Genomic DNA, 27092 nt, shown 5'->3' with positions numbered 1-27092 from the left:
CGTTGAGAAGGTGATTACGGTCAGATTAAGACTCTACAGCTGAAAGTGTAACGGCAGTGTAGTGGCGTAATTGAATAATTGCAGTTCACCCAAACGATCCCTCCCTCAGCGGACGGATGGTCTCGTCCTCATCAGATCAGCGTAATATTAACCATGACATGGGCCTGACCGCCACAGTAATTAATGCACTGAATCAATTATAAATTACTCCATTTGGAGAATTCCTACAGGAGTCTGCTCATTACCACTGCAATGATGGAGTCACAGTCCCACGTGGAGGAGAAGAGCAACTCTACCTCTCCATTTATTTTTCTCTACCTTTACCTCTCCATCTCTCTCACCCTCTTTTTTCTCTTTCTATCTCTCTTACCCTCCCTTTCATCTCTCTCACTCAGTCCTTTGTCTGTTCTCCATCTTTGACCACCTATTTAAATAGAATATCCCCTATTGAGCTCAATGTGCCCTTAGTTGTCCGTTGATGTCAGTGTTATTGTAGTAGTTAGGCATCATATCCACTGGTTCCTGGTTGACACTAAGCCTTTTCTGAGCACCATTTGGTCTCCTTCTGTTGAGTTGAGTATAACCTCATTCCACTAGACCAACTATTACCTATTACTCAAGGGATGCAGCAGAGTAATAGGAGAAATATGCCCGTGGTTCCCGTACAAATGCCTTTGATATCTTACAGCGAGTGCACAGCCATTTATTTCCTGTCTCCCTGGTAGAAGTCGGCTTTGATGACAGAAGGTTTTCAGCTCAATTTGGAGAGATGAGAGAGAAAGAGAGGGGGGTATATCTGTTCTCAGTACCAGGCATGGCTAGAAGCAGTCGGTGTAAAACACTATAATTAAGGTTGGCTTTAAACAGGGGCCTCTTTGTCTATCATTAAACCTTCTGGATTTGAACTGCATTGATGATAGACTTCGCTGAGCTGTGTTAGAGGAGGAGAGGGAGACATGCAAAAACTTCATCTAGCGGACAGAGACACTCAACAGCACAGACGGTGTTTGTGTGTGTGTGCGTTCCTGCGTGTGTCTGTACCTCTGTACTTGTGTGCTTGTGTGTGCATACCTGCCTGCATTTGTGTGTGTGTGTGTGTGTGTGTATGTGTGTGTGTGTGTGTGTGTGTGTGTGTGTGTGTGTGTGTGTGTGTGTGTGTTCCTGTGTGTGTGCCAGCCAGGGGATAACAACTGCCCCCTCTCATTGAAGCCATAGAGTTTCAAGGCTGACCACAGTCCTGCAGGCATTGTTAGAAAAATGGCAATCTTCGTGGTCAATGGTAGCAATAGGCGCTCCTAATACACCTGATGCATGTCCTTGAACCGATTATTCTTTAATCACACACAGAGGAAGTTATAATGATAATTTAGTTACTAATGGCAGTCTGCAGTTCCTCAGTTTAAAAACTTTTTTTCCCTCCTTTATTTAAACAGAGAGTCACCACTAAGGCCAGGGTCCTTCTGTAGCTCAGTTGGTAGAGCATGGCGCTTGTAACGCCAGGGTAGTGGGTTCGATTCCCGGGACCACCCATACGTAGAATGTATGCACACATGATTGTAAGTCCCTTCGGATAAAAGCGTCTGCTAAATGGCATATTTTATTATATATATATTAGGGTCTCGTTCACAAGGGAGCCCTGCATATACAATTCATAAGACAATATCTATGTAAATAGGACACAATCTAAAACAAAGTCATAATAATTCTAGACAAAATCCTAGACACATAAAAAGCGGGATGTATACGGAGGGTGCAGGGCAACAGAAGACGAACAGCAGAGGGGATAAGAATATTAGAGATGGGGACAGGACTGATAAAACAGAGGGAAAGTTTGCGGGACTCCACCCGGAGGGGCAGATCCCGAGTAGAAAGCCATACCCTATGCCCGAGACAATATCGGGGAGCCAGGGTCCAGTGGCAGTTCGCCTGTCGTCGATACCTAAAGGTGGACTTGAGAAGAGCGGACCGGCTCTCTTCCAGGAACGGCGACAGCGGCGGACAAGCATCTGGGCTGAGGGTATGCTGACTTCTTGCTCAGGGAAGAGTGGGGGTTGATATCCCATTGAACACTCGAAATGTGAGAGACCAGTGGCCGAGCAGGGAAGGGTTTTGCGGGTGTATCCCACACACACGAGATGCTCGCTCCGGGTGGTGGGGTTGGTGGTGACGAGGCAACTAAAGATTTCCAAGATGGCGTAGCAGTCAGATGTCTTTGTCTTTGTCCTGTCTCTTCCCATGTATATATATTTTTATACCTTTTTTCTTCGCATTTTTAAAATTATTTTTCCTAAACCTCAACTCCTGCAGCCCGCCTCACCCAATGTGGCGTGGATCAGATTTTTTTCTAAAATATTTCTATTTACCTCCGAACTGGAATACCTCAACTGAAGCTAGCTAGCTAACTAGCAACCCGCTATCAGTAAGCTAATCACTGCTAGCGGTCATCAGCTAACCTTTAGCTCGGAAAGCTCTCGTCAGTTCGTACAAAGCGTTTCAAACCAGAGTATACTGGTTTGACTACTCCTGGCTAACGTTTCCATCCCGGAGCAAGCACCAACTATCCTGGAGCTAGCCTATGCTAGACCCATCTCCCGGCTAGGGCTCCTGGGCTACTCCTGAAGCCCACTCCTCGTCTACAATATCCGGACCCCTTTTACTGCCGATCCTTCACGACTGGAATACCGACATAATCTGACCGAGGATCCCAACAGGCCCCTCAGGCACGACGTTCCCTGAAGGCCAATTCTGCTAACCATGGCCTGCTAGCTATCTATAGCATATTGGACTGTTAGCTGATCCATCGGCCAGTTTCTTGGACCATTATATCCATTTAGCTAATTAGACTCTGCTACTTGGAACTCTAATAATTCCACAACTGGTCTATCGACGTCACCGCACGAAGAGGCAAAAACAGACTTTCCCCCATCGCGACATCCCTCAAAGGCCCTTATGCTAGCTCGCTAGCCCTGGCCTGCTAACTGCTAGCTTGATAGCTCCGGCCTGCTAACTGCTGGCTTGCTAGCCCCGGCCTGCTAACTGTCTGAATCGCCGTGTCCCCAGCGAGCCCAAACACTCACTGGACCCATACGATCACTTGGCTACACATACCTCTCTCTCCCTAATATCAATATGCCTTGGCCATTACTGTCCTGGTTAGTGATTACTGTCTTATTTCACTGTAGCGCCTTTAGCCCTGCTCAAAATGCCTTTAACCAACCATGTTGTTCCACCTCCCACATATTTGATGACATCACCTGGTTTAAACGTCTCCAGAGACTATATCTCTCTCATCATTACTCAATGCCCAGGTTTACCTCCAATGTACTCTCTTCCTACCATACCTTTGTCTGTACATTATGCCTTGAATCTATGTTATCGTGCCCGGAAACCTGCTCCCTTTCTCTCTGTTCCGAACATGCTAGACGGCCAGTTCTTAAAGCCTTAAAGCCTTTAGCCATACCCTTATCCTACTTATCCTTTGTTCCTCTGGTGATGTAGAAGTTAATCCAGGACCTGCAGTGCCTAGCTCCACTACTACTCCCCAGGTGCTCTCATTTGTTGACTTCTGTAACCGTAAAAGCCTTGGTTTCATGCATGTTAACATTAGAAGCCTACACCCTAAGTTTGCTTTATTCACTGCTTTAGCACATTCTGCAAACGCAGATGTCTTAGCCGTGTCTATGTCCTGGCCTTAGGAAAACCACCAAAACCCCTGAAATTTCCATCCCGAACTATAACATTTTCAGCCAAGATAGAACTGCCAAAGGGGGCGGTATTGCAGAGATAGCCTGCAGAGTTCTGTCTTACTATCCAGGTCTGTACCAAAACATTTCGAGCTTCTACTTCTAAAAATGCAACTGTCCAGAAACAAATGTCTCTCCGTTGCCCTCACTAGCTTTAAGTACCAGCTGTCAGAGCAGCTGACAGATCACTGCACCTGTACATAGCTCATCTGTAAATAGCCCATCCAATCTACCTCATCCCCGTATTGTATTTATTTATGTATCTCGCTCCTCTGCACCCCAGTATCTCAACTTGCACGTTCATCTTCTGCACATTTATCATTTCAGTGTTTAATTTCGAAATTGTAAGTATTTCACCACCATGGCCTATTTATTGCATTACCTCTCTTATCCTACCTCATTTGCACATGCTGTATATCGATGTTTTCTATTGTATGTTTGTTCATTCCATGTGTAACTCTGTGTTGTTGTATGTGTCGAACTGCTTTGCTTTATCTTGGCCAGGGTGCAGTTGCAAATGAGAACTTGTTCTCAACTGGACTACCTGGTTAAATAAAGGTGAAATAAATACAATAAATTAAAACAAAGAGTAGTCTCCAGGTCCTAATTGGCTCGCTCTGACTGGAAGTTGGACTGGGGGTGGACGAGAACTGAGGACCGCGATCGGACACCATGTCCACCAGAAGTCCATTGATCTGGAAGACTATAAGGATATATGAGAGCAGACGGAGCTTGCTGCGGAGTCTTATTCTGAGCAGAAACAGTGCAGGCGGTGAAGAACGCAGAGACGTCAGGAGCCATGGTGGGTCACCAAAAACAGTGTCGCACAAATGCCAGTGTCTGACGGGATTCCAGGTGGCAGCCAAGTCTGGAGGAATGAGACCAGGACCGGGGAACAGGCAGCGTCCGGGACAAACATCCAGTTAGCCCGGCCTGGTTCTCTGTACCCCAGATGAGAGCAGCCGCAGACACGATGTTGAGAGGATGGTTTCGCTGTCCGAGCGTGTAGCAGCGGTGCTATAGCGGTGTGAAAGCTCATCTGGCTTAACATTCTAGGAACCCGGGCGGTAGGAGATGGTTAAGTTGAACCGAGTGAATAGCATGGCTTATCGAGCTTGCCTGTGGAGATATTCCAGGTTCTTGTGATCAGTCCACACAATGAATGGATGTTCCACCCCCTCTAACCAGTGCTTCCACTCCTCCAACATCATCTTCACCACGAGTAGTTCTCGATTTGCCACATCATAATTCCTCTCAGTGGCTTTAAGACCATGGGGAAGTAAGGCGCAGGGATGCAACATTTGGTCCTGAGCAGAACACTGGGACAGCACAGCCCCCACTCTGACGTCCGAGGTGTCGACCTCCACCGCAAACTGATGGGACGGCTCAGGATGGATTAATTTGGGAGCTGTAGTGAATTGATGCTTTAAGTCCAGGAGTGCCCGGTCAGCAGTTGGAGAGCACACAAACAGGACTTTGGGAGAGGTGAGTGCTGAAAGGGGGCAAGCCAGGATGCTGGAACCCCGGATAAAATGCTGATAAAAAAGGGCAAATCCCAGGAAGAGTTGCAGCTGCACTCTGGAAGTGGGTTGATGCCAATCCCCCACTGCTCTCACCTTGCCAAGATCCATCTGCACATTACCTGCAGTGGTGTATCCTAGGAAGGAGATGGTGGAGCGATGGAATTCACATTTGTCTGCTTTAACAAAAAGCTGGTTTTCCAGTAGACGGTGGAGGACTTGCTGGATGTGGAAAACATGTTCTTGAGCTGAGCGGGAAAAGACGAGGATGTTGTCAAGGTAGACAAACACGAACCAGTTCAGCATGTCGCGGAGAACGTTGTTAACCAGGGCCTGGAACATAGTAGGAGCGTTGGTCAGTCCAAATGGCATCAACAGTTATTAGTAGCACCTGCTGTACATGTTGAAGACTGTCTTCCACTCGTGTCCCGTATCCGCACAAGATGGTAGGTGTTCCAAAGCTCCAACTTATAGAAAATGGTAGCCCCCTGGAGCGTCTCGAAAGCAGAGGCAATGAGTGGTAGCGGGTAACATTTTTTAAACCGTGATGTCATTAAGGCCCCGGTAGTCGATACACTGATGCAGAGTTTTGTTCTTCTTCTCCACAAAGAATAACCCCGCGCCAGCAGGGGAAGCAGAAGGACGGATACACCCTGTAACCAGGGAGTCCAAAATATATGTTTCCATCGCCTTGGTCTCCGAATCTGACCGAGAATACAGCCGCCCCTGGGATGGAGTAGTCCCGGGAGAAGGTTGAACCCCAGTCAAAGGGTTGATGCAGAGGAAGTGAAGTGGCATGGGCCTTCCTGAAAACCTCCCGGAGGTCCTGGTACTGGCGGGATTGGCGGAGTGGTCCGAAAAGGAAGGAGGAAAATGTCCCAGGGCAGGCTGCACTGATATCATTCAATGAGCGTGGCAGAACGGGCTCCAGCCTATGATTTTACCAGCAATCCAGTCAATAAAGGGATTGTGTCGTTGGAGCCATGAAAACACGAAAACCACGGGTACCTGAGGATACTTGATGAGCATAAGTTGATAGGAATCTTATTGTGGGTGACTTTTGCCTATAGAGCGCCCATCCAGTGCTCTGACATTCGTGGGAATGGAGAGGGGTTGAGTAAGGATACCCAGCTCTGACACCAGGGTAGTGTACATAAAACTCTCGTCTGCCCCAGAGTCAATGAGTACCTGGAGAGATTTCGACCGGTCACTAGACAGCAGGATGGCATGGAGAGCGGTATGAGTAAGGGGAGATGGAAAATTCTCCGTATGGCCCACCAGCGTGCTCGTACCTACTGGTGGGCCTGGTCTATTAATGGACAGGTAGACACGTAATGACCTGTAGTCCCACAATACAGACAACTCTTGGTGTTAAGTCTGCGTAAATGTTCAGCAGGAGACAATCTAGCTCTGCTGAGCTGCATAGGCTCCGGAAGGGGCGAGTCGGCAGACCTCGGAGATTCCCAGGGGAACTCGGGTAACCTCGGATTCCTCGGTAACGTAGACACTGGGACTTCCGGAATTCCTTTTAGGCAAGGTGGGATCCTTGGTCGAGCGAGTGGGACCGGAATCAGAACTCCTCTCCCTTATATGTTCCCGTAAGTGAGTCGAGTGGGCAGCTCCTGGGTTGCAAGCTAATCTTTAGCATCCTCTGATAATCCGGGTTCCAGGGATTCCGGGTTCCAGGCACTCTCGGCAGCCAACTTGCATAAATCAACTTCATAGTCTGCCACTATTCGGGAGTCTTGACAAAACAGGACTCGCTTCCGAGCAGCCTCTCTCCTGGGCAACGGAGAAACAATCAACTTTTTCACCTCCGCCACAAACTCCTCCAGACTGCAGCATATGGCAGATTGTTGTTCCCACACCGTAGTAGCCCAGGCGAGAGCCCTCCCGGACATTAACGTTATAAGGTGCTCTATCTTCGAGCGGTCCGAGGGAAAGAACGAGGACTGTAGCTCGAAGATGAGGGAGGACTGGGAGAGAAACACACAACAGGTTCTTGAATCTCCAGCGAAACATTCCGGTGGAGGTAAGTGGGGTTCTCAGGAAGCCGGGGTGGGCTGGAGATACACGCTGCTGACAGCAAGGTTACTGAGGTCCTGGGAGGTTACTGTAGTAGCTGGCTGCCTAACAGACAATCCGTGGAATTGCTCCAGCAATGTATTGAAGGCACGGTCATGGAGGAGGAAACAGCATTGCAGTGCTGTTCCGAGTCTACTGGGTCAGTAATGGCCAGTTCGTACTATCAGGACTAAGGCTAAGACCGGGATGGAGACACAGGAGGTGGATAGCATGAGTCTCAGAGATTGTTATAGGACAAGGGGCAGGCAAAAGGTCGTAATCCAAATCAGAGTCAGGCAGGTACAAGACAGCAGGCAATTGGTAGGTCAAGGCAGGCAAAGATTCTTAATCCAAATCAGAGTCAGGCTGGTACAGGATGGCAGGATCAGCGTCAGGACAGGCAGAAAGGTCAGAACTGGGAAGACTAAGAAAAACACAAACTAGAGCATGGGAAACACGGGAACACGCTGGTAGGACGAACTGGCAACAGACAAACAGAAAACACATGTATAAATGCTTAGGGGATGATGGGGAAAATGGGAGACACCTGGAGGGAGGTGGAGACAAGCATAAGACAGTTGAAACAGATTAGTGTGACAACATCCAACCTCTTTATAGGCATCAAAAGTAGTGCCATTTAGGGTGTAGCCTCTGTTTCTGCCCACCAGTCTAACAGTGTAGCAGAGAGGATGAAAGCCAGACGTCATGCAGAGCGACAACGATCTCTTCATCCTCCCTGTTACTTAAATCAAGCAGCTTACCCAGATTTAGAGGTGTGGGAATGCATGTGTGACTCATAAGGAGTGTGTGTGTGTGGCGGGCGCTTTCGTTTGAGGTACAGGTCTTTAATAGCCCCCGTCTCTTTCTTTCTCAGCCCCCGTCTCTTTCTTTCTCTCCTCTCCTTTTGTCTCCTCCCTTCTCATCCTCTACTCCGGCCCTGTGGAGAGAGGGAGAGAGGAGGATGAAAGGGGACAGCATCTGCTGGGACCACCTCCCTGATTCCAGCCTTCTAGTGTATTCTCCCTCTCTACCGTCCCTAATATGCACCACCACACACACACACACACACACACACACACACACACACACACACACACACACACACACACACACACACACACACACACACACACCCCTGAGGAGTGCTACTCAGCATGGCTGGCAACACTTTCTCCTTTCCTTCTGCCCTGGGATCTCTAGACCAGGATGAAACCCTATTCCCTATATAGTGCAGCCATGCTGGCACCTATATAGTGCACTATAAAGGGAAAAAGGTTCCATTTGGGATGCATCTCTATAGACCCACAGCCACGGAGACCTGTGGAGAGCCTTGTCTCATTTCCTCACTCTAATTGTGTTTTGTGTAGATCGCATCTTATATGCCACCATGCAGAAAATACTTAATTTGTCTGAAGACTACTGTGATGAAGTGGAGATCTTTGTGTTTAGTTAATCAGTGTATCCAGTGTTTCCCATGCTTATCTCTGCATACGGGTATGCATACACACGTACACACAAATGCATGCATGCAAGTACACACACACACACACACACACACACGCATATGCACAGACACGTACGCACACATACACACTCAGAGATTCAGAAAGTGTGTTTCACAACATTAAGCGGACAGAGTCAAGATCATGTTAGTCTATGTGTTTTCAGAGAAGCCAGATTAAGAGATGCTGACACACACAATAACACTCTGCAGAAGCGTTCATGTCTGTCTGCCCCTGTACTGACAGAACCATCCTTAGTGAGAAATGTTGAGTTGAAAAATGTAATTGAGAGCAAATGCCTCAGTGTTCGACAAGAGAAAAGCATTGAGGCACAGCTGATTTACTGTAGTATCTTTTCATTTCTTATCTGAGACCTAAAAACATGCAATGGTTCTCATGTGGTCTCCCGTATACACAGACATCTACCCCCCTGTGTTAATTTTAGTTGACCATCCAAAGCCTGACCTTTTGTATGAGACTATGCCCCAGCTGTTTCATGTTGAAATATGACCTTATGTCTCGTAGCCTGCAGGTAGATCGTACGCATAGTGGTTATGACATGCACCTGTCTTTGGATGGATGAGAGAGATCCGAGTAAAAAACAAGAAGAAAGAAACCAAGATAATACACACACAATCACTGTTCAAGCAACACTGAACTATGCATGAGAGCACCAGCTGTTCCGGATGACCGTGTGATCTCACCTTCCGTAGCCTATGTGAGTAAGAACTTTACATAGGCTACATACGCATAACATCACCAAGGAATTAACATGGTGCAGACAAACCAACACAGTTGTGAAGAGAGCGCGACAACAGCTATTCCCCCTCAGGAGGCTGAAAATATTTAGGATAGGCCCTCATGTCCTCAAACAATTCCACAGCGGCACAATTCAGAGCAGCTTGACTGGCTGCATCACCGCTTGGTACGGCAACTGCAAGGCACCCAACCGCAAGGCGCTACAGAGGGTGGTGAGTAAGGGCCAGTACATCACTGGGGCCGAACTCCCTGCCATCCAGGACCTCTATACCAGGTGATTTCAGAGGAAAGACAAAAAAAATTACTAAGACTACAGCCAGTGCACAAGTCTGGAACCAACAGGACCCTGAACAGCTTCTACCCGCAAACCATTAGACTGCTAAATAAGACTGCTAAATAGCTAATCAAATGGCCACCCGGACTATCTACATTTACCCTTTTTTGCACTTACTCTCTTGAACGGACACTATGCACACACACACACACACACACACACACACACACACACACACACACACACACACACACACACACACACACACACACACACACACACACACACTGGGCTCTACCACACATTCACACATACTTACACTGACACGCCAACACACACACACACACACACACACACACACACACACACACACACACACACACTGAGCTCTACCACACATTCACACATACTTACACTGACACGCCAACACACACACACACACACACACACACTGGGCTCTGCCACACATTCACACATACTTACACTGACACGCCAACACACACATACACACCCACACACTACATATGCCCACACGCACATAACATGCACACATGCTTACTGACGCAACACACACACACACACACACACACACACACACACACACACACACACACACACACACACACACACTGCAGCTTAGTCTATGATCTATTATGTTGCCTAGTCACTTTATCCTTACCTATATGTACAAAACTACCTCAATTACCTCATACCGCTGCACGTTGACTCGGTACTGGTACTCCCTGTATACAGCCATGATATTTTGACTTGTTTTTGTTATTCAATGTTTATTTATTCCTCGGGTCACTATTTCTATGTTTTTTAAATTATCTATATCTTTAATTTGCATCTTTGGAAAAGGACCCAGGAGTAATAATTTCACTGTTAGTCTTCACCTATTGTTTAGGAAGCATGTCACAAATAAAATTGGATTTGATTTGAGTTCTAGTTTTTGTGTATTCTTACACACATATGTATGGTATGTGGTAACTTATTTCCCATTTCAGTCCGTCTATCCTCTCTCATTCAGGTCTTCCACTGTGTTTCGAGTGTCTTGGAGTTTTGTTGTGGTGATTGTGATGTACGTACCTTGCGGGGGTAGCTCATCATTGAGACTGACAAGAGAGTGCCGCGCTGTCACAAACCATCACTGTCAAACACAACACAACACATCCAGACGCAGCCTGCGTGACACTCACTATGAGCACCGTGACTTCACTGTGACTTCTCAAAGTCACCAAGCAGGACTTGTATAGTACTGTATGGAGACAGAATCAACTGCTTTATTCACATAAGACTGATTCTGATACTCCTACTCTGACATTCAGGTTGCAATTTACATTATAGCACAGAATAAAGTGGTAATAACATGGCATAATATGGAGATGTAAACTGTAATTCAATTTACATGAATGGGATGTCAAAGCCCTAAAGACAGTCAGATACATGTTATCAGAGAGATCCTAGAAACAACCCAAATAGTGTACTGAGTATGAACTGAAGGGCACAGAAGAGGAATTAACACTTCAGATACCAATACATTGTTCCCTAAGTGTGTTAAACCAAACACCATTTGGTGATGTCACCTAAGAAACCATTTCCAGCAGCCCGTGGCGCTAAAGCTGAGAAAACAAAAACATCCTCATCCTCCTGTTAAATAGATAAGTGAAGTATGGAAGAAACACACCCCAATCTGTAGGTTCGATGAAAGGCAAGCAGCCGGCTACAGGGTGTTTGAACTTGCTCCCTCCCCTATTTGAAATGAGCTCCAAAGACACTAGGAAGTGGAGGGTGGGAGCAGACACACTAACACACGTCTTGGAGCAATGCACTGGGGAATGGGAATGCCATGTGAAGTCATCACCCAGCCCATGGACCCTTTAAGGAGCCCCTGTGGGAGTTGAAGTGCCACATTTAAACTAGAGCTAAAACACCTGTTGATACACACAACTCTTCAGAGACATGACATGCATAAAGCTACGCGAGGCAAGGTGATATGAGTATATGTGGGATAACAGTGAGTGAGGTAACCCTGTATCTCTTTATTCATTTAGAAGGGTCTGTTTTATGGTAGGTTCAGTAAACACCCCCACAGTATCAACCACATAGAGATACAGTAGATCTCTAAACAGGATCTCACCGGAGACCAAAATCAATATGTTCACCCCATTGTAGTCATGGAACTCTGAGAGGTGGGGACATACAGAGCTGTGGTCCATACGGCTCATTATCTACATCAGGGATGTGTAAACTTTAATGGGGGTGAGGGCCACAACATATTTGAGCGGCAGCAGTGGCTCGTAGGTCAGCAGAACCACATCCATACTAACATATGCAGTCAGAGATGGCCCTTTTATTCTACCCATTTTCCATGAGGTGGAGATAAATGAGTTATAAAACTGCAAAATCTTAATGAATATTTGGTCTATTTGCCATAGGGTGGTGAGAATCATTTGCAGTTTTTAATATGATATCTGAGTGAGAGTCACTAACAGAATCAATGTGGACGCTCCGATTGGTGATTCAACCATGATTACTACAAGTTTAGGTTTCTGGCTAGACTAACTTAATATATAATCCAATATGTTTCAGCTGACATGGGCTAATTAAGTGACTGATGGTGACTGACATAACAAGAGAAAAGCTGCTTATGTACAACCAAATTTAGACATTTCACCTGGTGTATTCTACTATTCTATTCTACTATTCTTTCAACATTAAGTTGAAACCCCGAATGAGTTTTTGGAAATTGATCCGCGGGTCTACTGGCTGTCATTTGCCCATTTACATTACATTACTCTGATTTACATTGATGAAAGACAATGACAGGGATAGCATTGTCAAAATGTTGATCCTATTTCACAGATACTATATTTATAAGGGTGATATGTATGGTAAACATTTTTTGGCCAATATTTTGAGTCACTAAATTGGTCTCCTTCTGGTTGTACAATATGATTTGTATATGCGCACCAACACACACACATGGACACACAAACAAACACAAGCAGCTCTATACGTATGAAGAGGTAATCATGCTAACATGTGTTCAGTCTACCCACCCTTACAACCTTATCACTCTCTCTCTCCCTCTCGCTCTCTCTCCCCTTTCTCTCCTCTTTCTCTTTCTCTTGCACTCTCTCTCGCTCTCTCTCTCCCCTTTCTCTCCTCTTTCTCTTCATCCTCTCTCTCTCTCCCTCTGAACAGGTGGAGTTTTAATTATGCATGAAAATATACAGGGACCCTTTCCGATCCACTTGACTGCTCTCCTCCTCCTGCTATGTACCCCGCCATGGCTGCTCTACCTTTCTCTTCTGTTATCTCTTTCTCCTTCACTCCCTCTCCTTCTCCCTTTCTCTTTGTGTTCTCCTTCACTACTCTCTCTTTCTCTCTCTCTCTCCTCATTCACTCCCCCTCTCTCCTTGTTCCCCTTCTCACTCCTCATCTCTTTTGAGGATTGAAGGAGTCCATTTCAAAGCTGGGCACGTCTCAGAGACTGAAGTGAGGGTTTTGTTCCGCTGCCCGGCACACTTCCACTCACAAACGCCTAGGCAAGCGTTGGGAGGGAGGAAGAAATCCCACTTAATCTACTGAATCTGCCCTATTCTGTTCTCTTCTGTTCTGTTCTCTCTTCCAGGACTATGACTTAGCTAGTAGTCCATGGATATTCAGGATATTCAGTTACTTCTACCTAAGCCTCCTTTATCAGCATTCTGTATGATAAATGCGTTTCTCTTTTGCCCCCCTTCTCACTCTTTCTCTCGGTCTCTCCTTCAGTACCACCCATATAACATACATTAGCAGTTTAACTGTGTCAGTATCGGACTCCTTTTATTTAACCAATAACAGCATAATATTATGATTTGCATACTGATTACCTTTGTGTTAGTATGCCAGACCGTCCTATAACACTGATAATCACACTAACTCTTAGCCCTACATGGGAGGGATGTTCTGTTCCCTCTCCTCTCCATATGTGATGGTCTGCACTACCTGTTGGTTTCCAAAAATGATAGCACCCTCAGGTTCCCTTCACCTCCTGATAAATCTGCATTACAATACAATGTGTTCATAACATTACAATGCAGGGCACACCACATACTATAGTACTAATCCACAGTTATTTTATGACACAGCCCACAGATATAGTATGACACAGCCCACAGATATCGTATGACACAGCCATCAGATATAATATGACACAGCCCACAGCTAAAATACAACACATCAAATCAAATTAAATCAAATGTATTTATATAGCCCTTCATACATCAGCTGATATCTCAAAGTGCTGTACAGAAACCCAGCCTAAAACCCCAAACAGCAAGCAATGCAGGTGTAGAAGCATGGTGGCTAGGAAAAACTCCCTAGAATGGCCAAAACCTAGGAAGAAACCTAGAGAGGAGCCAGGCTATGTGGGGTGGCCAGTACACTTCTGGTTGTGCTGGGTATAGATTATAACAGAACATGGCCAAGATGTTCAAATGTTCATAAATGACCAGCATGGTCCAATAATAATAAGGCAGAACAGTTGAAACTGGAGCAACAGCACGGCCAGCTGGACTGGGGACAGCAAGGAGTCATCATGCCAGGTTGTCCTGATGCATGGTACTAGGGCTCAGGTCCTCAGAGAGAGAGAAAGAAAGAGAGAATTAGAGAGAGCATGCTTAAATTCACACAGGACACCGGATAGGACAGGAGAAGTACTCCAAATATAACAAACTGACCCTAGCCCCCCGACACAAACTACTGCAGCATAAATACTGGAGGCTGAGACAGGAGGGGTCAGGAGACACTGTGGCCCCATCCGATGATACCCCCCGGACAGGGACAAACAGGAAGGATATAACCCCACCCAATTTGCCAAAGCAAAGCCCCCACACCACTAGAGGGATATCTTCAACCACCAACTTCCCATCCGAGTATAGCCCACAAAGATCTCCACCAGCCAATGTAGGTCGCCATGGTCCTCTGTACCTCAATTGGTAGACTATGGCTCTTGCGATGCCAGCATAGTGTGTTGGATTCCTGGGACCACCCATATGTAAAAAAATATATATATGCCTTGGATTAAAGCGTCTGCTAAGTGGCATATACAGTTGACGTAGGAAGTTTACATACACCTTAGTCAAATACATTTAAACTCAGTTTTTCACAATTCCTGACATTTAATCCTAGTAAAAATTCCTCGTTTTAGGTCAGTTAGGATCAACACTTTATTTTTAAATATGTAAAATGTCAGAATAATAGTAGAGAGAATGATTGATTTATTTCAGCTTTTATTTCTTTCATCACATTCCCAATGGGTCAGACGTTTACATACACTCAATTAGTATTTGGTAGCATTGCCTTTAAATTGTTTAACTTGGGTCAAACGTTTCGGGTAGCCTTCCACAAGCTTCCCACAATAACTTGGGTGAATTTTGGCCCATTCTTCCTGACAGAGCTGGTGTAACTGAGTCAAGTTTTTAGGCCTCCTTTCTTGCACACGCTTTTTCAGTTCTGCCCACACTGTAGGGTTGAGGTCTGGGTTTTGTGATTGCCACTCCAATACCTTGACTTTGTTGTCCTTGAGCCATTTTGCCACAACTTTGGAAGTATGCTTGGGGTCATTGTCCATTTGGAAGACCCATTTGTGACCAAGCTTTAACTTCATGACTGATGTCTTGAGATGTTGCTCAAATATATCCACAATTTTCCCTCCCTCATGATGCCATCTATTTTGTGAATTGTACCAGTCCCTCCTGCAGCAAAGCACCACCACAACATGATGCTGCCACCCCCGTGCTTCATGGTTGGAATGGTGTTCTTCAGCTTGCAAGCCTCCCCCTTTTTCCTCCTAACATAACGATTGTCATTATGGCCAAACAGTTCTATTTTTGTTTCACAAGACCATAGGACATTTCTCCAAAAAGTACAATCTTTGTCCCCACGTGCAGTTGCGAACCGTAGTCTGCCTTTTTTATGGTGATTTTGGAGCAGTGGCTTCTTCCTTGCTGAGCAGCCTTTCAGATTGTGTCGATATAGGACTTGTTTTACTGTGGTACAGATACCTTTGTACCTGAGCACGTCTCCTTCCTGAGCGATATGACGGCTGCGTGGTCCCATTCTGTTTATATTTGCATACTATTGTTTGTACAGATGAACGTGGTACCTTCAGGCGTTTGGAAATTGCTCCCAAGGATGAACCAGAGTTATGGAGGTCAACCATTTATTGTCTGAAGACTTGGTTTATTTCTTTTGATTTTCCCATGATGTCAAGAAAAGAGGCACTAAGTTTGAAGGTAGGCCTTGAAATACATCCACAGGTACACCTCCAATTTACTCAAATGATGTCAATTAGCCTATCGAAAGCTTCTAAAGCCATGACATAATTTTCTGGAATAATTCATAATGTGATTCTATTTCACTGTAAAAAAAAAGTCAAGTGCTTGTAACACTAAAACTAGTGGCAACTGAGCTGCCACCACCTTAATTAAAGGAACCAAAACCTTAAATTTGCTGGAGTAGTGAAACACATGGTTGTGAGGGTATTGGGACAGATTTAAGGGGTTCTGAAACATTCATCCTGAGTTGTTCTGAAACATTCATCCTGAGGGGTTCTGAAACATTCATCCTGAGGTGTTCTGAAACATTCATCCTGAGGTGTTCTGAGGTGTTCTGAAACATTCATCCTGAGGTGTTCTGAAACATTCATCCTGAGTTGTTCTGAAACATTCTTCCAGAGGGGTTCTGAAACATTCATCCTGAGGGGTTCTGAAACATTCATCCTGAGGTGTTCTGAAACATTCATCCTGAGGGGTTCTGAAACATTCATCCTAAGGGGTTCTGAAACATTCATCCTGAGGTGTTCTGAAACATTCATCCTGAGGTGTTCTGAAACATTCATCCTGAGGTGTTCTGAGGTGTTCTGAAACATTCATCCTGAGGGGTTCTGAAACATTCATCCTGAGGGGTTATGAAACATTCATCCTGAGGTGTTCTGAAACATTCATCCTGAGGTGTTCTGAAACATTCATCCTGAGGGGTTCTGAAACATTCATCCTGAGGTGTTCTGAAACATTCATCCTGAGGTGTTCTGAAACATTCATCCTGAGGTGTTCTGAAACATTCATCCTGAGGTGTTCTGAAACATTCATCCTGAGGTGTTCTGAAACATTCATCCTGAGGTGTTCTGAAACATTCATCCTGAGGGGTTCTGAAACATTCATCCTGAGGTGTTCTGAAACATTCATCCTGAGGTGTTCTGAAACATTCATCCTGAGGTGTTCTGAAACATTCATCCTGAGGTGTTCTGAAACATTCATCCTGAGGGGTTCTGAGGTGTTCTGACACATGTCAGGAAGTGAGGTGGAAACTGGAGGGTTGCAGGTATCTAATCCTAGATGCCATTGCCTCCATTTGAGCCCTTGATCAAGACACTTAACCTCCCACAACAACTGCTCCATGGCCGCCCAGCGTGGCAGCCTCCTGTGTGGTCTTCTGGAGGGGCCGTCGGATAAAGGGAAGACATGTTTTGGTTGGAACTTGTACAATTGATGAATAAAGTGATTCTTGACAACGCAAACCTCTTGGCATGCTGTGGTATTGTTGTAATATTGGTTAACCCAGAACTAAAAGCTTGTGTTATCTGGTCAGCAGAGTGATTTATTTTCGGGGTCCATATGTGTTATAAATTGGGAGTTCCGGTTTGCGAAGTCTCCACACTCGCATAAGGAAACTTTCAGCCAAAGGTTGCTAGATAACTAGTACAGGAAGTTCTATTTGCTCCTGGTTGTTGCGTGGTCTGGCAGTGAGTACAGACTTTGAGAACACACACACACACATTGAATGACAGACAGGCAGAGTTGGAGGGAGGGAGTCTGAGGGAGCCACTGTGCCCAAAGCAGGGTCACTGTTTTCCGACCCGAGCTGGTCCCCAAATAGTCTCAGCTTGAGCCCCAGAGTCATTAGAAGACGAGGAGGGTGACCTCCAAGACCACAGTGTGGTGCTGTGTGTCTGTGTCTGATTGGTTGAGCACAGGATCCAGGCTTATGGAGTTGATTATCAATGGCTACACACACAGCCACACAGCAGGATGTTATACCAGTGTATTAGCTAGCTGAACCTACACACCCACAACTCCAGTCCTTAAGCAGATGGTCTGTCTCTGCTCCTGCAGCTCTCTTCCTGGAATATAATGAATACAAGAATGTGTAGGAAAAGCTTTTGCCCAAAATAGAACCTTATTCTCTTTATTGTGTCTTGGCCAAATGTAGTGTACTAAATAGAGAATTGAGTGCCATTGGAATGCCACCTGATGTTCCTGACTAGTTACCTGATGTTCCTGACTAGATGACCTGATGTTCCCGACTAGTGACCTGATGTTCCTGACTAGTGACCTGATGTTCCTGACTAGTGACCTGATGTTCCTGACTAGATGACCTGATGTTCCTGACTAGTGACCTGATGTTCCCGACTAGTGACCTGATGTTCCCGACTAGTGACCTGATGTTCCTGACTAGTGACCTGATGTTCCTGACTAGATGACCTGATGTTCCTGACTAGTGACCTGATGTTCCTGACTAGTGACCTGATGTTCCTGACTAGTGACCTGATGTTCCTGACTATTGATCTGATGTTCCTGACTAGATGGCCTGATGTTCCTGACTAGATGGCCTGATGTTCCTGACTAGATGGCCTGATGTTCCTGACTAGTGATCTGATGTTCCTGACTAGTGACCTGATGTTCCTGACTAGATGGCCTGATGTTCCTGACTAGTGATCTGATGTTCCTGACTAGTGACCTGATGTTCCTGACTAGTGATCTGATGTTCCTGACTAGATGGCCTGATGTTCCTGACTAGATGGCCTGATGTTCCTGACTAGATGGCCTGATGTTCCTGACTAGTGACCTGATGTTCTTGACTAGTGACCTGATGTTCCTGACTAGTGACCTGATGTTCCTGACTAGATGGCCTGATGTTCCTGACTAGTGACCTGATGTTCCTGACTAGATGGCCTGATGTTCCTGACTAGATGGCCTGATGTTCCTGACTAGTGACCTGATGTTCCTGACTAGATGGCCTGATGTTCCTGACTAGTGATCTGATGTTCCTGACTAGTGACCTGATGTTCCTGACTAGATGGCCTGATGTTCCTGACTAGATGATCTGATGTTCCTGACTAGATGGCCTGATGTTCCTGACTAGTGACCTGATGTTCCTGACTAGTGACCTGATGTTCCTGACTAGTGACCTGATGTTCCTGACTAGATGGCCTCATGTTCCTGACTAGATGGAGTAGTTTGTTAGCTACTAAACAGATGACTAACGAGGACTCTGATTGTGTTCCAAATGACATCCTAGCCCCTATATAGTGCACTACGTTTGACCAGGGCCCTATGGGTGTATTTTGGGACACAGACGATGTGTCTCTCTGAGCACTGGGTGGAAAAGACTTAAATAGCTGCCATCCATGCCCATTATGTGACTGTGGTTGATCTAGACAGCACCATGACTGCTCCTGCAACTTCTGGGCCTGGCTTGGACTGACGACTATAGGGCCTGACAGCTGTCAGTAATGGGGGTCTGAACCTGAGCAGTGGTGGCAGCAGCAACAGTGGTGGTTGCAGACTCCTTAGGACGCAGTTTAGTGTGCTTGCGAGTGTGCATGCCTGTGTGCTTTTGTGAGTGTGTATGTGTGTGTGTGTGGCTGTGTGCATGGCGGAGGCCTGTTGCTGTGATTATTGTCACTGTTGGCATTAGCGCTGTGAGAGACCTGCCCTGTCCTTTCCCCGCTGTCTCTGTCTACCTCTCAAATGGCACAATATTCCCTAAATTGTTCACTATAGTGCACCATATTGACTAGGGCCTATTGGGCACTGGTCTAAAGTAGTGCACTTTATAGCAAATAAGGTGCCATTTTGGGACTCATCCTCACTTTGTCTGTCACCTCTAATGACAGCTACCATGACAGGAAGGGGGATGAGAGGAGGGCGGTCGTGTCACTTTGATTCATACCAGCTCTGGCTGGGTGGGTTCGTAAAGTCTCCGCGGTCATTATCCTTTCTAAATGACATTTAAGTGTGAAGTAATGGTGATGCTGATGTCCTCCTGCTTCACCCTGGTACCTAGTGGAGTGGACACAAGCTTGGAGCAGAAAGTTTTAGCAAAGTCTTCATTGACCCCTGTGGGGTTTCCCCCTCACATGGGTTCATCGTGACTGAGTGGATAGGTGGAAATTACCTTATGATGAATCAGTTTTCAAAGCTGCTCTGTCTACTTTAGCCTGATCTCAGATCTGTTGTCGTTGTCATTCATGAAATCCCTAGGAGTTGGGAAAACATCACAAACAGATCAGTACAAAACATATCTGGGACCAAGCTATCTATGTCTGACTGTCTCCGTGGCTCTTGTTTCGTGTTGCTGTGTCTGATGTTCTCCTTGTCACCTCTCTTCCAGTCTATCCGGGAGGTGACAGGCTATGTGCTGGTGGCTCTGAACCAGTTTGACTACCTGCCGCTGGAGAACCTGAGGATCATCAGAGGAACTAAGATGTATGAAGACCGCTACGCTCTGGCAATCTTCCTCAACTACCGCAGAGATGGGAACTTTGGCCTGCGCCAACTGGGACTGAAGAACCTCACAGGTATGTGTCTAAGATGGCTATCCCGTCTCTGTGTCTCCTCTGTCTGAAGCTCTGAAAGCTCTGAAATATTTCATTTCCTCTTTTCAGAGACATACCGTCCTGCTACTAACTTCAGTGAAATCCTGTCATTGTGTGACTGAGTGTTAAGTCAGAAGCTCTGCTAGAAAATTACTGCAATGAAAGCAGTAAACCAAGGTCTGTGAAGAGGGAACCAAATGTTAGGGTCAATTTAATGAGAATTAAATGCAGTGATCTGATCTTTTAAGAGCTTGTGTCTGTCTAGATGTTAGGTGGTTGGGGATGTACTGTACTGACAGATTTGAATTACATCCCTTGACACTCATAGCGAGAGGAAGACACAGTTGACCAAACTCTGCATCAGAAAGTTTTGTCCAGACTTTCATTTGGCTGAAATGCAATAACACCTTGAGTTAATCTTTCTCACTGGGAATTGACACCTGACCTGGCCTTGGGAAGATGTATGTGTTATATTTTCTATGCTTTGTTTTAGCACCAATATCCACAGAGATCTAACCAGGCTCCGCAAGCTTCGCCTGATCTCAGATCTGTTTGGTCGACCATATGAGTTGGCAAGACAGCACAAACAGATCTTGAACCATGCTTGCCAATTCCCCAGCAGAACCTGATAATGTTAACCAGATGTGGCCCTCTGGTAGGGGTGTTGGTGATGCATGTACAGTACATGCTGGGAAATACAAAGTGTCAAAGCAAATATTACATTTATCATTAACAAGTAGCCTTTGACTTCAACATGGTCTGAAACTAGCCTCTTCTTGCCCTGTAAGCTTCCTCAATATACGTACACACTATTATAACATTGTTCCATTACCTGCAATTACTCTGCAGTCATACATACCCCATCCATTTCCCTGTTTGTTTTTGCGTGAAGTCAGAATGTGTTTTCTGTACCTACATACCTGTATTTTTATTGAGTGCATTGCAATTAGGTTGCAATTACATATATCCACGTCACAACATATTTTCTCCTGTGTTAATGACAGCTAGCTCCAAAATAGCCAAGTTACCATGAACGAAGACTGGGGCTTCGTCACAAATTGCACCCTATTCCCTATGGGCCCTGGTCAAAAGTAGTGCACTAAGTAGGAAAAAGGCTGCCATTTGGGAGGCAAGGTAGATAAACAGAGAACAAGAACAGTAATTGCCTGATCCCTCTCAGAGATACCTAGGTAAGACAGGTTACTTAGGATCAGGAAGTAACTCGGAATACTCGGAATCACTAAAGTAGATTATTATTACTGTTGTTTAGCATATCCCCTCATTCTCATAGCCGCTAAAAGCACTTGTGAAAATGTAGTTATTTTCTACCTCTCCTCTCTCTCTGTCTCTCATTCTCTCTCTCCTCTTTCTCTCTCTCTCCCTCTCTCTCTCTCTCCCTGTCCATCTCTAGTTTCTCTCTCTCTCTTTCTCTCTCCCTCTCCATCTATTTTTTTTTATCTTTCTCTCTCTCGCTCCATCTCTAGTTTTTTTTCTCTCTCTCCATCTGTAGTTTCTCTCTGTCTCTCTCTCTCTCTCTCTCTCTCTCTCTCTCTCTCTCTCTCTCTCTCTCTCTCTTTCTCTCTCTCTCTCACTCTCAGTCTCTCTATACAGACAGGGTTTTGATGCATTCTCTTCAGATGCTATCATCCTTCCCCTAGCATTTACACAAGCATACTTGACCTTGAAGAATAAGCAGCCAGGAAAAAGGCCCTAAACCTTTTTGAAGTGCAACCATTGTGCTGATTAAACTCAGCAGTTTCTGATTATGATGCTATTAAAAGGTGTTCTTGTTTGCTTAATTTGGTAAACGTGTGGCACTAGCATTGTTAAGGTCATATGTACATTTCCCACAGGGATCACAAACACTTACGGCTCTATTCAATCTGCACTACAGATGGCGCGATACACATTATTATGATACGAATTGACATCTGCAGCGTTACCATGAATGCAGTCTCTGCTAATGCGGGAACATTGCCTTTTAATTTCAATCTAGCTGTAGTATTTGAACTTCCATGATACGGCTTGAATACAGCCATTACTAAGTATGTATGCAGTCAAGTAAAAGACTCAGACTAACTGACATAACTTATGTTGTCTTACTACCTCCCAGATGGAGCTGTCCCGATATGTAAACTGCTTGAGGGGAGTTATGCTCGGCACTAATAACATATTCTATGTTGTAGCTATGGAGCTAGTTCTGAGCTAACAGACACTCTTATCCAGAGTGACTTACAGGACCAACTAGGGTTAAGTGCCTTGCTCAAGGGCACAGAGAGATTTTTCACCGAGTTGGCTCGGGGTTTCGAAAACAGCGACCTTTCAGTTACTGGCCCAACGGTCTTTAACCGCTAGGCTACCTGCCGCCAGACATCAGGTCTGCATCTAAATTAGCACCATATTCCATATAAAGTTCACTACCCAATCAAAATATGTACAATATATAGGGAATAGGGTGCCATTTGGGACACAAACCCTACAATATTGTGTGACAGGGTCAGTAATTGACAGTTAACCTATAGACCCACATAACTCACTGTCCTGAGAGGCAGAGGATAGAGGTCAGTGTTGGGGTCTGGTGTCTCTCTGACAGAGAGAGAGAGAGAGAGAGAGAGAGAGAGAGAGAGAGAGAGAGAGAGAGAGAGAGAGAGAGAGAGAGAGAGAGAGAGAGAGAGAGAGAGAGAGAGAGAGAGAGAGAGAGAGAGAGAGAGAGAGAGAGAGAGAGAGAGAGAGAGAGAGAGAGAGAGAGAGAGAGAGAGAGAGAGAGAGAGAGAGAGAGAGAGAGAGAGAGAGAGAGAGAGAGAGAGAGAGAGAGAGAGAGAGAGAGAGAGAGAGAGAGAGAGAGAGAGAGAGAGAGAGAGAGAGAGAGAGAGAGAGAGAGAGAGAGAGAGACTTTGACTTTGACTTTTGGTCTTGCTTTATTGAAACATTCTTAATTCATTTAAAACTCACCCCCCACTCCTAAAATAAATAAAAATAAATAAAAATACACAAAAACCATCTCCTACAACCGTATATCCAAAACATCTTCCCCAGCAATACAGACAGCCCCCAACACACCATATCTCCTCAAACATCTCCACACATTTGATCATTTTATAGAACTCAAACTCAACCCTAAGGCGCGCAGAGACCATCCCATGAAACAGTAGTAAAGGGTCTGTTATCCCCCACCTTGACCCTGTTCCTCCTTGTTAGCCAAATAGCTAACTTTTTAGAGAGAGAGAGAGAGAGAGAGAGAGACAAAGAGAGAGACAAAGAGAGAGACAAAGAGAGAGAGAGACAGAGAGAGAGAGAGAGACAAAGAGAGAGACAGAGACAGAGAGACAGAGACAGAGAGAGAGAGGGAGAGAGAGAGAGAGAGAGAGAGAGAGAGAGAGACAAAGAGAGAGACAAAGAGAGAGACAGAGAGAGAGAGAGAGAGAGAGAGAGAGAGAGAGAGAGAGAGAGAGAGAGAGAGAGAGAGAGAGAGAGAGAGAGAGAGAGAGAGAGAGAGAGAGAGAGAGAGAGAGAGAGAGAGAGAGAGAGAGAGAGAGAGAGAGAGAGAGAGAGACAGAGAGAGAGAGGGCAATGGTCACTGGTGTTCTCTTCACTGAGAGATGGAGAGAGAAGGAGAGAGAGAGTGAGAGAAGGAGAGAGATATATGGGGAGAGAGAGATTTGAGAGACGGAGAAAGTAAAATGAATATACAGATGGAGAGATTGGGGGAGGAATTGAAAAGACAACGCCCAGAGACCACACCATAGGAGCACAGTGTACTGTATGTTTTCTGTTATGTAACACAGTGTACTGTATGTTTTCTGTTATGTAACACAGTGTACTGTATGTTTTATGTTATGTAACACAGTGTAGGACTAACATTCATTCACCAGATTTTTATACAGCATGAATAGAGCAGTGGGTTTCTGTCTCTCTCCGGGCTCAATCTGACACCGTAAAGATATTAAACCACTACTCTTTGTTCTATTTGGTCTACAAACACACACACGCAGGCACACATCCACTATACAATTCTGCATTGTCATCTGGCATAATCGGTAGAACATTCATGTACTGTATATATCACCATGTATTTTGTTGAGTAGTACTATACTTATCTTTGAGAAGGATTGAAAATGATATTCATAAAAGGCATGGACATGTTCACATGTTCATTCACAAGACATGTTTCCGTTGGGGCAGTTAAGCAATATCAATAATATACATTTAAAAAGAGTCCTATTTGAAGTCCTATCGAAGAGTCCTATCGAAGAGTCCTATTTGAAGAGTCCTATTGAAGTGTCCTATCGAAGAGTCCTATTCGAAGAGTCATATTGAAGTGTCCTATTGAAGAGTCCTATCGAAGAGTCCTATTGAAGAGTCCTATTGAAGAGTCCTATCGAAGAGTCCTATCGAAGAGTCCTATTGAAGAGTCCTATTGAAGAGTCCTATTGAAGAGTCCTATTGAAGAGTCCTATCGAAGAGTCCTATTGAAGAGTCCTATCGAAGAGTCCTATCGAAGAGTCCTATCGAAGAGTCCTATCGAAGAGTCCTATCGAAGCATCCTATCGAAGCGTCCTATCGAAGAGTCCTATCGAAGAGTCCTATCGAAGAGTCCTATCGAAGAGTCCTATCGAAGAGTCCTATTGAAGAGTCCTATTGAAGAGTCCTATCGAAGAGTCCTATTGAAGAGTCCTATTGAAGAGTCCTATTGAAGAGTCCTATTGAAGAGTCCTATTGAAGAGTCCTATTGAAGAGTCCTATCGAAGAGTCCTATCGAAGAGTCCTATCGAAGAGTCCTATCGAAGAGTCCTATCGAAGAGTCCTATCGAAGAGTCCTATTGAAGAGTCCTATTGAAGAGTCCTATTGAAGAGTCCTATTGAAGAGTCCTATTGAAGAGTCCTATTGAAGAGTCCTATTGAAGAGTCCTATTGAAGAGTCCTATTGAAGAGTCCTATTGAAGAGTCCTATTGAAGAGTCCTATTGAAGAGTCCTATTGAAGAGTCCTATTGAAGAGTCCTATTGAAGAGTCATATTGAAGCGTCCTATTGAAGAGTCCTATTGAAGAGTCCTATTGAAGAGTCCTATTGAAGAGTCCTATTGAAGAGTCATATTGAAGCGTCCTATTGAAGAGTCCTATTGAAGAGTCCTATTGAAGAGTCCTATTGAAGAGTCCTATTGAAGAGTCCTATTGAAGAGTCCTATTGAAGAGTCATATTGAAGCGTCCTATTGAAGAGTCCTATTGAAGAGTCCTATCGAAGAGTCCTATCGAAGAGTCCTATCGAAGAGTCCTATCGAAGAGTCCTATCGAAGAGTCCTATCGAAGAGTCCTATTGAAGAGTCCTATCGAAGAGTCCTATCGAAGAGTCCTATCGAAGAGTCCTATCGAAGAGTCCTATCGAAGAGTCCTATCGAAGAGTCCTATCGAAGAGTCCTATCGAAGAGTCCTATTGAAGAGTCCTATTGAAGAGTCCTATTGAAGAGTCCTATTGAAGAGTCCTATCGAAGAGTCCTATCGAAGAGTCCTATCGAAGAGTCCTATCGAAGAGTCCTATCGAAGAGTCCTATCGAAGAGTCCTATTGAAGAGTCCTATTGAAGAGTCCTATTGAAGAGTCCTATTGAAGAGTCCTATCGAAGAGTCCTATCGAAGAGTCCTATCGAAGAGTCCTATCGAAGAGTCCTATCGAAGAGTCCTATCGAAGAGTCCTATCGAAGAGTCTCTATCGAAGAGTCCTATCGAAGAGTCCTATCGAAGAGTCCTATCGAAGAGTCCTATCGAAGAGTCCTATCGAAGAGTCCTATCGAAGAGTCCTATCGAAGAGTCCTATTGAAGAGTCCTATCGAAGAGTCCTATCGAAGAGTCCTATCGAAGAGTCCTATTGAATAGTCCTATTGAATAGTCCTATTGAAGAGTCCTATCGAAGAGTCCTATCGAAGATTCCTATCGAAGGGTCCTATCGAAGAGTCCTATCGAAGAGTCCTATCGAAGAGTCCTATCGAAGAGTCCTATCGAAGAGTCCTATCGAAGAGTCCTATTGAAGAGTCCTATTGAAGGGTCCTATTGAAGAGTCCTATCGAAGAGTCTCTATCGAAGAGTCCTATCGATGAGTCCTATTGAAGTGTCCTATTGAAGAGTCCTATTGAAGAGTCCTATCGAAGAGTCCTATCGAAGAGTCCTATCGAAGCGTCCTATTGAAGCGTCCTATTGAAGCGTCCTATTCGAAGAGTCCTATTGAAGAGTCCTATTGAAGAGTGCTATTGAAGAGTCCTATTGAAGAGTCCTATTGAAGAGTCCTATTGAAGAGTCCTATTGAAGAGTCCTATTGAAGAGTCCTATTGAAGAGTCCTATTGAAGAGTCCTATTGAAGAGTCCTATTGAAGAGTCCTATTGAAGAGTCCTATCGAAGAGTCCTATCGATGAGTCCTATTGAAGTGTCCTATTGAAGAGTCCTATTGAAGAGTCCTATTGAAGAGTCCTATCGAAGAGTCCTATCGAAGAGTCCTATTGAAGCGTCCTATTGAAGCGTCCTATTCGAAGAGTCATATTGAAGGGTCCTATTGAAGAGTCCTATTGAAGAGTCCTATTGAAGAGTCCTATTG

At 45.1% G+C, this 27092-nt stretch overlaps 1 protein-coding gene across 3 annotated transcripts in view; it reads left to right on the top strand.

The window, feature by feature from the left end:
- The window catches only part of LOC118386327 (receptor tyrosine-protein kinase erbB-4-like), a 668294-nt gene that overhangs the window by 363899 nt on the left and 277303 nt on the right, over positions 1–27092 (top strand). For all 3 annotated transcript variants that reach the window (XM_052522700.1, XM_052522699.1, XM_052522698.1), the window contains exon 3: positions 20306–20492. In XM_052522700.1, the coding sequence (XP_052378660.1) occupies positions 20306–20492 (187 nt within the window). The remainder of the gene's footprint in view (positions 1–20305; positions 20493–27092) is intronic.

This window comes from Oncorhynchus keta, chromosome 7 (genome assembly GCF_023373465.1).
Source record: "Oncorhynchus keta strain PuntledgeMale-10-30-2019 chromosome 7, Oket_V2, whole genome shotgun sequence".
Lineage (NCBI taxonomy): Eukaryota > Metazoa > Chordata > Actinopteri > Salmoniformes > Salmonidae > Oncorhynchus > Oncorhynchus keta.
This window is presented reverse-complemented; position numbering and strand designations above follow the sequence as displayed.